This window comes from Lycorma delicatula, chromosome 8 (assembly GCF_047948215.1).
Source record: "Lycorma delicatula isolate Av1 chromosome 8, ASM4794821v1, whole genome shotgun sequence".
NCBI lineage: Eukaryota > Metazoa > Arthropoda > Insecta > Hemiptera > Fulgoridae > Lycorma > Lycorma delicatula.
In genome coordinates, this window is record NC_134462.1 from 98,538,692 (window position 1) to 98,550,780 (window position 12,089).

At 31.7% G+C, this 12,089-nt stretch overlaps 1 protein-coding gene across 1 annotated transcript in view; it reads right to left on the minus strand.

The window, feature by feature from the left end:
- The window catches only part of Cdc50 (cell cycle control protein 50A), a 36,746-nt gene that overhangs the window by 8,982 nt on the left and 15,675 nt on the right, over positions 1-12,089 (minus strand). The window contains exon 6 of the mRNA XM_075373864.1: positions 765-930. Within this exon, the coding sequence (XP_075229979.1) occupies positions 765-930 (166 nt within the window). The remainder of the gene's footprint in view (positions 1-764; positions 931-12,089) is intronic.

Genomic DNA, 12,089 nt, shown 5'->3' on the forward strand with positions numbered 1-12,089 from the left:
TAGTGCTGTAGCGACGATATGGTGGGAGAACTTCACCATAGCTGGTAGGAGTGATGCTTGTGCAAGTGCTTAGGTGAACTGTACTCCCGCTGACATCTGAGCTGCTACTGTGCTGTCCACCGATATTGTTAGGCATAACAATGGGTAACAATCTCTAAAAACCATCCCTTTAGGATTCTAGACTGTACATTTATTCAAAATAAAATTCAATAAAGATATATCTAATATGAGATATTACATTCTGTTAAATGTGACATACTGAACTGAACATGATAATAACAATTAAAGAAATTTAAAATAAATTTCAACTATCTTTTAGAGTAACAGTGAAAATTTGCCACATTCAACCAAAGAGGTCATCAGTTTCTAATCATTTAAAACACTGTAACTTTAAATACTTCAGAGACTTTAATGAAATTTATGATTATAATCGTGGATCATTTTCAGAATAATAAAGTAAATTTGAAAAATATGATTCAGGTTATTATAACAGAAACTAGAAAAAGTCACATTTTAATGGCTCATTTAAAAGTTGCCAACCTAAAGAAAAAATTATTATAACAAAAACAAAAAACTGCTTTCTTCCAGAATTTGAAAAACCACCTAAGAATAATTACAAAATTCCTACAGTAATAACTTTGCCCATCCCTGAAAGTGTCCGGCATATGGTAGTATTAAACTGAAAATAAATCATTCAGTTAGACTTCCAATAGAGGTGCTACTATAACGTACAAAAACATAAATCTAAATACATAAATAATTACCTTTTACCACATTTAATGTGTATGAACAGGAACACAATCCCAAGCAATAAACAAATTCCTCCAACGACTAAATAAGCAACACCTAAAAATGGATTCTTGCCACCTAACATGGAAGTAGTGGATATTATCATTCTTTTAGTACCATCAAAAACTTTAACCGGATATCCTGAAATAAAAGGCAACATTACTAATGTAAAATAAGTTACTTTTTACTTTGAGTAAAGCAATATGAAGAACCTAAAATAAAAGCATAAAGCAATACGAAGCAATTAAAATACTTTTTGATACAGTTTTCTTAAGTGGAATTCAAATATATACTTACCTGCTTTATCTAAGTTTTTCAGTAATTAAAAATGTACTCTCTAGTCATAATCCTAAAAGAAAAAATGAATTGCAGTAAAACTATTATAATGGTTTTATGTTTGGGGGAATGAACAAATGAGAAAATTTTATAAATGCAAAATATAAATATAAAGTTTCTAGGCTCCATGAACAACAAAATTTTATCTTACTATTATTTTGCGCTTTCCTAACATTCTAGATGGCAAAATATAAGTGGTCCAGTTTTCATAATTTTGATTACAATTTTAGTACTGATTAGTTCCAAAAATAATAAAATTTTAGTACTGATCAGACTGCAAAAATAATTCCAATCACTGAACATATTTCAATACTTGCAAACATTTAATTTATATGGGTAGTTATTTTTAAGTCCAACATTACAAAAAGTAAAGCTCTCCAATTACATTAAATTTGTTTACAAATTTCATGAGTTGCTATTGCTATAATGCATGAAACTAACAAGTAAAGTTCAATAAATTAAGTTTGAAACTAAATAATCGTTCTCTTCTCTCAAAACTGTTCATTTGCTTGTAAAAGGGTTTCTCATAACTTATTAATTTATGTACAGATTTATGGTATCAGTGTGGGAAAAAAATTATATCTTCTCAATAAAATCACAGTTAATAGTAGTAAGGGTTATAAGCTTTTTTCTACTAGGAATTGACCACAAATACAAGGAAGGGAAATTTAAATCAATTTATAAATATTTTAATCACAACTAATACAAATTGATGTTATGAAATTTATGTAATATTAGTGAATGTTTGTATAACATTACAATGGACAGAACTGAAAAAAAAAAAAAATAAACAGCATGCATCAAAATAAATGTCATCAGTTTATTCAGGCTTGAAAATAAGATGGAAGCCATAAGAATATAATCAAACTCCACTGTAATTTCTTCAGTCACAAAATTTTGCTATGTTTTAACCTAAGGTATGATAATCCTTTCTTTTTTTTCTTTTTCCTGTTTAGCCTCCGGTAACTACCGTTTAGATAATACTTCAGAGGATGAATGAGGATGATATGTATGAGTGTGAATGAAGTGTGTAGTCTTGTACATTCTCAGTTCGACCATACCTGAGATGTGTGGTTAATTGAAACCCAACCACCAAAGATGAATGAGGATGATATGTATGAGTGTGAATGAAGTGTGTAGTCTTGTACATTCTCAGTTCGACCATACCTGAGATGTGTGGTTAATTGAAACCCAACCACCAAAGATGAATGAGGATGATATGTATGAGTGTGAATGAAGTGTGTAGTCTTGTACATTCTCAGTTCGACCATACCTGAGATGTGTGGTTAATTGAAACCCAACCACCAAAGAACACAGTTATCCACGATCTAGTATTCAAGTCCGTGTAAAAATAGCTGGCTTTACTAGGACTTGAACGCTGGAACTCTCGACTTCCAAATCAGCTGATTTGGGAAGACACGTTCACCACCAGACCAACCCGGTGGGTTAAGGTATGATAATCCAGCTTATGTGTACCTAACCGCAGCTAATAGCATTTATGTGGTAGCAGAAGTTGGCTTTTGTCTTTTTCTATAACTTATTATTTACTATTAACAATTATCCATACATGCACTCACAAAAGTCAACTATTCAAGAGATAACTGCACTATTATTACTATATGATACTACCTGAAAATCAAACTAGAGATATTATGATTATGATAAATGTGTAATGTGTATTCCTTAATAACCAAAATTAAAAAAGAAAGAAGTAAGCAAGTAAAACACATTATGCTGCATAATATCAATATACATTTCAAACAAAGACATCCACCTTGAATAGTTTCATTGATAAATCAGCATTAATTTCCTGTTATTGTGAAAAAACTTTATTTTAAGTAACAAAAAGTAAATAGGGGCTAAAATTTTCTTGTACTGAAAAAAATTATTAGGTCTGAATGTAGCGGTGTATTCCTCCACATGGTGGCCTTGAATAGGTTGAAGATTTTTAAAGCCTCAATTGAACTAAGGTGGAGAAAAACTGTGCAGTTCACAACTGTAGTTTTAAATTAGAAAGACTTCCAAAAAAATTGCAAGTAACAGACAGAATAGAAACTTTTTAAAAAGATATTATTCCAGCTAGTAATCAGAAATGAGAACAATATCAATCAGAGACCAAAACAAAATATCTCTTTACAATAATAAACAGCAACTCCCTGTTAAAAATGATGACATGAAAAAAAAACAAAAATTTTAGATGAAAAAAGACCTCAATACTTACACATCAAGAAAACAACATTCATAAATGAAAACACAATAGACTCAGAAAATTACAGAATTTTTGAAGGGAAAACTGGAAAAAGAATAATGAAAAATATGCCACATTTGTTAACAGTCTCTATAATCAACAACAAAATATAAGACTGGGTCAAAAATGTCTACTTTCCCTCTGAACATATATCTACGCCCTTCTAACAGAGATTTTAACACAAAAATTGGCTAAGAAAAAGTAGGAAATTTTCCAACTCATAAAAGGACAAAAAAAATGAGATAAGAATAATCTAATTATGTGAAGTATTCAACATAAAATTAATGTCCACTCTATTTAAAAAGCTCAACATAAAACAGGTTATTAACCAACCTGAATTTAAAAGAATTCCAAAATGACCATGTTGTAATTTCCTTTAAAAATTAAAATCCAAAATGTCAAAGATAAAAAGCGCACAAATATCAAAACTGATCTTACAAAAGTTATATCAACTAAGTTAATAAAAGATCAACTAAAAAAATCATATTTCATATTGAAAATTTAAGAAAATACCCCAGAAAATAACTCTTAACTTCAAAGAAAAATTAACAAACAGTAAAGTCAAAAATTTAAATTTAAATTAACATAACAGAAACAGCTAAAGATATCTGCCCTCTTAAAAGAAACAGAAAACAAGATGATGGAATGACATGTAAAGAATTATAAATGAAAGATTAAAAGCCTGGAGAAAATGATACTCCTTTAATACAAACAAAAACTATCTAACATTTAAATTAATCTGCAAATAAACATTCAAAATTATAAGAAAAACTAAAACAAAACATAAGAAGCGTCAACTAGAATAAATCAAAAGAGGACTTTATGAAAAACATGATGGATTTCTATAAAACATTCAAGGAAAAGCTTACCATTTACAAACTACCAAACTCTGCTTCAAGGAAAAAGATGGAAAATTATGTCTTAACAGGAAAGATAATTGCAAAATTCTAGCAATATACTAGAACTTTGAACACTATTAAATTACATAGAACCAGAGGAGTTAAATTATTAATATAAATACACAAAATCGTCCAGAAATTGAAGGGCAAGGTAGCAGGTGGGAACTTGATCATAGTAGAATTATGGAAAGATTCAGATAAGCAACCAAGAAAAAAAATGAAAATTCTAGACTATATGGAAAACTGAAAAAATTACACTAGTTTAGAAAAACAAACTAATACATCCACTATACAAAAAATGAGATAAACCACATATTAATAACTGTAGAATGATTTCCCTCTTACCTGTGACATACAAACCACTTTAAAATAGAATCAAACCAATCATAAACAAATAACTAGGAGAGTGACCTGAGGGATTCAGAAAAGGAAGATCATGAGCAGAACAATCTGGAACCTTGAAACAACAATAAGGGATAGAAGGTCAAGCATTAAAACTACGTAATTTTCTTTGTAGATTCCTAGAGTAGTTGGGTGTGAATCCCAAAACAATTAACATTATTAGGCAAACTTTTACAAAAACAAGATGAAGTTAAAATTCATGGGAGAACTCTTGGAAGAATTCAAAATTAAAACTGGAGCAAGACAAGGTGATTGTTTATCACTATGTCCTAGGGAAAAAAATAAGAGAATGGGAAAAGATGAAAGAAATTTTAACACACTAACAGCTAAAATTGGGTCCAAAATTGAAAGGAATTTGAATTAAATGCCTACCTCTTTGCCAGTGATATTGAAATTTTCTCAGAGAATCTCAAAATGGCAGCAGAATAAGTAAACCATCTAAAAGAAATTACAGAAAGTAAGGCAACAATTTCCTTCAAGACAGAATTCATGATAAAGAAGGCAATTAAACAAGAATGAAAAAAGTGGAATTAGCCTACCAACTAAAAATGATATTAACAACAAAAAGAACATCTCAGAAAAATCAATAATCAGGCATTACAATACAGTAATCAAACCAGAATATTGTATGTATCAGTATGTACCTTCAGTTTGAAATTAGGTGAAATGCAATAGAAAAAAAAGAAAGGAAAATCTTGAGAATAAAAAAATCCTAGGTTAGATAAAAATAGGTGAGAATGAACACAATTTTCCAAGTAATAAAGATCTTTACAAATACAACGATAATGAGGAAAGTCAGATTCCATCGGCCACCTTTTCGAGTATTGATGACAAGAGGCTCACAAAACAAATCACCTACATACACAACAAAAATAATGGAAATCAAGGGACCTCAATGGTTCAAAAAGACCTAAAAAAGAAATAAAACATTGAAGAAATAGTACAACATTTAGGAAACTAGTACAAGATTGCAAGGGTTTCAAGAGGAGATAAAAGAACCAACAATGTCTGGAAAGAAGAGAAAGGGGAAGAATGAAGAACTATTGCAAGACTAGAAAAGAAAATGCCCAGAAGACAGAAAACTGAATACAAAATGTTGTCCTCATGTGTTCTTCAATCACCCAAACTTGAAAAAAAGTAAAGATCTAATGGATATTAATGAAATTCCTGCCAGTGTTTTGAAAGAAGTCATAGTTGCTATTATTTTCCCTCTCACAAATTTAATTACCCATAGTTATTCTGCTTAAGAATTATATGGCATTGGAGTAATAAATAAGGCCAGTTTCATTACAGTCAATATTTTCTAACGTATTTGAAAATATTATGAAAAAGAGACTTAATATTTCTTGAAAAGCATAATGTATTAATAAACTTTTGGCATGGTTTTAGGAAAAAAATTGTCTTTTGGAATATACTGTAAAATGTGTAGATAAAAAATTCCATTTATAATCTTTTATGATCTCAATTAAGAATTTTACATTTTACATTTTTTTTTTTTTTTTTTTTTTAGTGAACAAAACTTAGTTGCCATGGTATCAGAGGAGCTGGTTACAACTGGTTAGAGTCATACCTTACAACCATAAGAAATTTCATTTTTTAATAAGGAATACTTATTATGTAAAAATTACATCCTCACTTTAAGATATAGAATGCAGGAGGGCAAGGAAGTGTCCTTGGCCTCTTGGTTTTCCTATTGTTTATAAAGACCTATCTCAAAATCTTGTACTTTCATTTTAATCCTTTTTCAGAAGACAAAATTATCTATATCTGAAGATAATTATTTAAAAGGGATTAAAAATTCAACAATAGCAGTTAAAAAAAATTATTTACTAGATTGATTGCAACCATCTGACTTTGTATGTGGATAAAGCCCAGTAGCATTCTGCTTCTCAGGTAAATATAATATTGTTGATTGCATGAATAGAATTCCCATTCAAGGTAAAAATGATATTTGTTGACCATAAAGTGAAATTTTTGGTTGTTTTATTATATGACAAGTTCTTGTGAGATGGTCAATTGATTTCATTTGCAATAAAATAAAACTATTGAAATGCCTTAATAAAATACTAATCTTATCGTTATTTTTTTACACCTATGTTATATTCCTGTCAAAACTTGTCTTTCTTGGGACTCCCCCAAAAAGTTAGAATGAGTTTTTAAGATACAAAACAGTGAACTGACAACTCAAAATCATGTAGTCCAATATTTAGATAGTGTGAGATGTGTCATATTCTTTTCAGTGTGTTTTTTCTAAAAAGAATAATCACTTATTCTTAAAAAATAACAATATCCACCTCTACTAACTAGTCAAGAGAAACATTTTCTTAATACAACTTAACACAATACTTCAGCTTATGACAAAGATTATGTTTCTGTTGCTATTTTTAATAAATTACCAAACCATTTGAAAAACCTTCCTTCAATTGATTTAAAATACAATTAAATACAAGCAAAATAAAAATGCTGACAGTCATGGAACCGGTACAACAAACTACTAAATTTATTAAAAAAATTGATTATGCAGTACATAATTAATTTTTTTATCAAAAGTTAACAACAAAATGCTTATAATTAAAATAATAGATGTTCAAAATAACTATCGTAAACAATAAACACAAAATTACTAATAACCATTAATTACTATTGAGGAATAATCACAATATTTTAATAAAATTTTGAAAATATAATAATTTTTAATCCTATACTTTAAAAATGTTTTACTAATATCTTAAGCAACTATGCAAGGATTACATTGATAAACATAATTTTTGTTTCCTAACATGCAATACATGATTTTAATCTGTTTCTTGATGCTGAAAACAAATAAGAATCTTTCCATCACCCACATTTTTTTTTTTTTAATTTTTAAATTTTAATTAAAGGATTTTTTCATTTTTCAAGCTATAGTTAGCATTTTAAGCTCCTACATTGTATTTTGTTAGCTCATTGGTAGATTTTAGAGCGAGGTTGGACTGTATGTTCATAGGTGATGAATGAGGACAATGCCTCGTTGCTTTTGAATGGTTTAATGAACTGTCGTCTTGACAGTTAATGAAATGAATTGCAACATAAAATATAACTTGACATATGTTAAAAATAAAAAATTAAATAAAACATTAAAGCTAACGTTCATCCGAACAAAGAATGGAGTCCATCCGGACTCTTAGTCCGGATCTCTTAGCCTTGGATCAGATTCAAGCACCGAATGCTAGTACGAGCAGAACTCTCTGGTGGGCGCTAGCACCCACTAGATCACAGCACTGGATGGCTCGACGTGGAACAGAAAACTCATTTTTTATTGTTTAAGTTTGTTAACATAATTTGTAAGCTATAAATAAACAATACTAGACAAAGAATTAAATCATATCATAGTCACATATTACATCATATCTAATACTGAAAAGTGAGCCTTCATGGACAAGATTAATCACGTCTGTGCAATTAATTAATGAATTTATCAAGCAGTACTGAAGAAGACAACAATGATTTTGATTTTGAATCATCTTCCAATAAACCACATCTTATATCACAAGGTGAATTAAAAGACTTGGTTAGGGATTTAAATTTATCAAAAAAATCAGCTGAACTGTTAGGATCAAGACTGCAAGGTCGGAATTTACTTCAAAAACTTTCAGACTTTCGAAGCTGACAAAAAGAACTTTCTCAGTACTTTACTGATGAAAATAATTTGGTTTATTGCACAAATACTGATGAGCTTATGTTGCACTTAGGAGAAGTTCATAAACCTGAGGACTGGCACCTTTCCATAGATTCATCCAAGTATAGTTTAAAAGTGGTTCTGCTACACAATGGTAACAAATATCTTTTGATACCAATCACTTATGGTATTAATTTGAAAGAGACATACGATGTGATGAAAGACGCTTTTTCAAAAATAAATGATAAAAAACATAGCTGGTACATATATGGTGATTTGAAAGTTATAGCTATTTTGTTAGGCATGCAATTAGGCTATACTAAGCACATGTGTTTTCTTTGCAAATGGGACAGCCAAGCTAGGGATAAACATTATGTTACCAAAGAGTAGAAGAAACCAGACAACTAAACTCCAAATGGGAACAATATTATTCATGAGCCCTTAGTTGAACCCAAAAAATATTTTTACCCCCTCTCCGTATCAAGCTAGGACTAATGAAAAATTTTGTAAACTCAATGAAGTAGGATAGTCCCATATTTTTGTACATCAGGTAGAAATTTCAAAATGTAAGTGAAGGAAAAATTAAAAAAGGAATATTTTTTAGTCCTCAAATAAGAGAGTTGGTCAAAGATGATGTATTTAACTCAATGTTAAATAATATAAAAGTGCAGCTTGGGCTTCATTTAAAGACGTTTGCAAAAATTTACTCGGCAAACAAAAATCTAACTATTACCACGATATTGTTAATTTCTTACTCCATACAGAGCTATGGAATTAATACGTCTTTGAAAATACATTTCCACCACTTACATCTGGATTTTTTCCTGGAAAACCTTGGAGATGTGACAAACATGGCGAACGTTTCCATCAAGACATTTTAGTGATGGAGAGCCAATATAAAGGGAAATGGAATACTAACATTCTAGCCGATTACTGTTGAACATTCAGGATGTGCCTGAGGCTATTTATAAAAAAAAGCATCAGCGAAATCATTCTAACACAGGTATGACCATGCAAAATTATACATTTTACAGGTATTAACTTTATTTTCCCTTAATTTTTTTGAAGCGTAATTTATTTAAAACTAAGGGTGATAGAAAAATTGTATTTACAGATCTGTAATGTAGGCAAAAAATCAATTCAAATAATGGTATCGCTTATCAGTGTGGATAAATAGTGGTATCGGCGTTATTATAGCTTCAACCCAAACTGAATGATATGTAAGAGTGCTTTGATATCGAATGAGAAAATTGAAAAACAGAATCGGACACAGAAATGAAGGAAGTCATTCTTCAGCTAGCAAATAGTGTATGCCCAGAAGTATTCCATATAAAATACTTTTCTTTTTTCTGAAATAACAAAAATTATATTACTTTTTCCCATTATCTATTCATAACCTGACTGGTTGAGCACCTTAAAAAAAACTATAATCTTTTGTCACATATTTAATTTAACACAGGCGCTTCTACAAATTTATTAATCTAGAAACAATAATTACATCTATAAATATAAAAAAAAAAACATTAAAAAAGTCTATAAATATTTAAAAAAATTTAATGAAAAAGATAAGTCACTCTGTCTTTCTGTTCCTTTTTGCCTTATTTTTTAAGAATCATTTTAATTTTTGAATAATAGATAACATTTCATGCATGTCACCTTATTTACTTTAAAATGCAAATTTTTTGGCATATTTTAAGTTTTTCCAGGTATAACAAGGTCTCAAAAGGTTTTTGAAAATGGTTCTCACCACTATCTGTGAAAATTGTTTTTATATCATTTTTTTCTTGTTAGATAACAAAATAGAATATGAATGCAAAATTTAACTATATACAATTTTCACGAGTGTGATGGTGGTCGACTTTAATGCCTGATTGGTGCAGTGGGGTTCTGAGGCCATCAACATGAGAGAAGAAAGATTATAATGGAAGTGATGACCTCTCTTGGTTTATCGTTTCTGAACTAAGGTAATGAATTCTACTGTCCATCCAGGAGCTATTGTACAACCACAACACTAGACGTGAGGAATCCATTCAATTCGGCATCCTGGAGTGTGATATGGAGGAGTCTCTAGGACCGTAATGTCCTCGCATATCTAATCAGAGTTGTGGGGCACTATCTCATGGAAAAAGTACTTGAATATGCAACAGATGAAGGATCTAAGAAAAGGCAACTCTCAAGAGGAGTTTCCAGGGATTGGTTCTCAGTCCCTTCCTTTGGAATGTCATGTATGATGATATGCTATGTCCACGCTTCCTAGAGAGGACTGAGATCACAGGCTTCACCGATGATCTGATTTAATTACAACCAGTCATAGTCTGGTCAAAGTGAAAGACAGTGTCCAGCAAGCATATGCGACGGTGAAGGGATAGATGGCCAAGGTCTGCCTGAGCTTAGCACCAGAGAAGATTGAGATTTTGCTGGCAACCTGGAGAAAAAGGATGGAAACTCTTGCTCTTGATAGGTAGCTGCTAATCAGGTCCAACCTTATAATCAAGTACCTTAGGATGTGGCTTGATCACAGGCTAAACTTTGGGCACTATGTGGATATAATCTGCAATATGATGGCAGCTGTAGGCACCTCACTGTGCAGGCTTATACCGAATGTGGGGCCCAAAATAGCAAGAAGGAAACTCTATGTTGAAGTGGTCTAATCTGCACTTCTACATGGAACTCTAGTTTGGGAGCAAGCACTTGCAGTTAAAAGCAAGAGGTAAAAAGAAGGTCTCTGTAATTAAATTTTCCATCATGGTAGCTAGTGCTTAAAGGATGATGGCCTGTATGACAGCGATGGTGGTGGCTGGGCTCCTTAACATCAATTTGGTGGCCAGGGGGCTAAACAACTGCTATCATAGAGGATGAAATCTGGCATTAAGTTCATAATACAGAGGACAGGAGGGTTAACATTTTAGAGTTGCATGAGAGGTGGAATGCATCATGTGATGAATGGTGGATCTGCAAGATTATCTTATATCTGGAGCTGTGGCTTGAGCAGACTCATGGCAATTTCAACTTTTTCTTTATGCAGTTCTTGATGGGGGCATGAAGGGTTCAGGGCATACTTGTTTAAGTATGGCCTTGACTACTCCCATTACTGTCCCCGATGATGATATATACAGAAGATGTATTACATTATATTCTTTTTCTTCTGTCCAAGATTTCAAAGAGAAAGAAATGTCCTCAAGGGTAGATCGGGCCATCACCGGCTCATGCCAGAAGGTGTGGGTAAGCATATTCTTGAGTCCCAGAAAAACTGGAGCTACATGGCTGTTTTGTTAGAGAGGTTATGGGTTGATTGGGCGCCACAGAAGAAGTCAGCAAGAAGCGATGTTAGGGAGTGAGGATAGCCTGCATGCTAAGGAATGGGGGGGGGGGGGTTCCTGGTGGGTCGCCAACTTCTGATGAAGCACAAGGACTCCAGGAAGACTTGTTTAGTTCAAAGAAGTCAACTCAATCTGGGGTTGTGGGTATGTTGTTGGAGAGGTGAATAAATTTTTGGACGATGTACGTGTGAGTAATTATGGCTTCTTAATAGATATGATTGGAATTGAATGGTGAGGTTAGGCAAGATGCTCTTACACGCATTAAGATAGGAGGCAAACAATGAAAGATGGCTGCATGTCTGCATTCCCCTGAAGAATACCTGACAGTAGTTCTAGGGGGGATGCTGATGATGGGTGGGTAGTTTAGCAGATAGGAATCTAGGAAATCCACATGTTTGATGGCACTGAGCAGTCAGATGTCTTATACAAGATACACC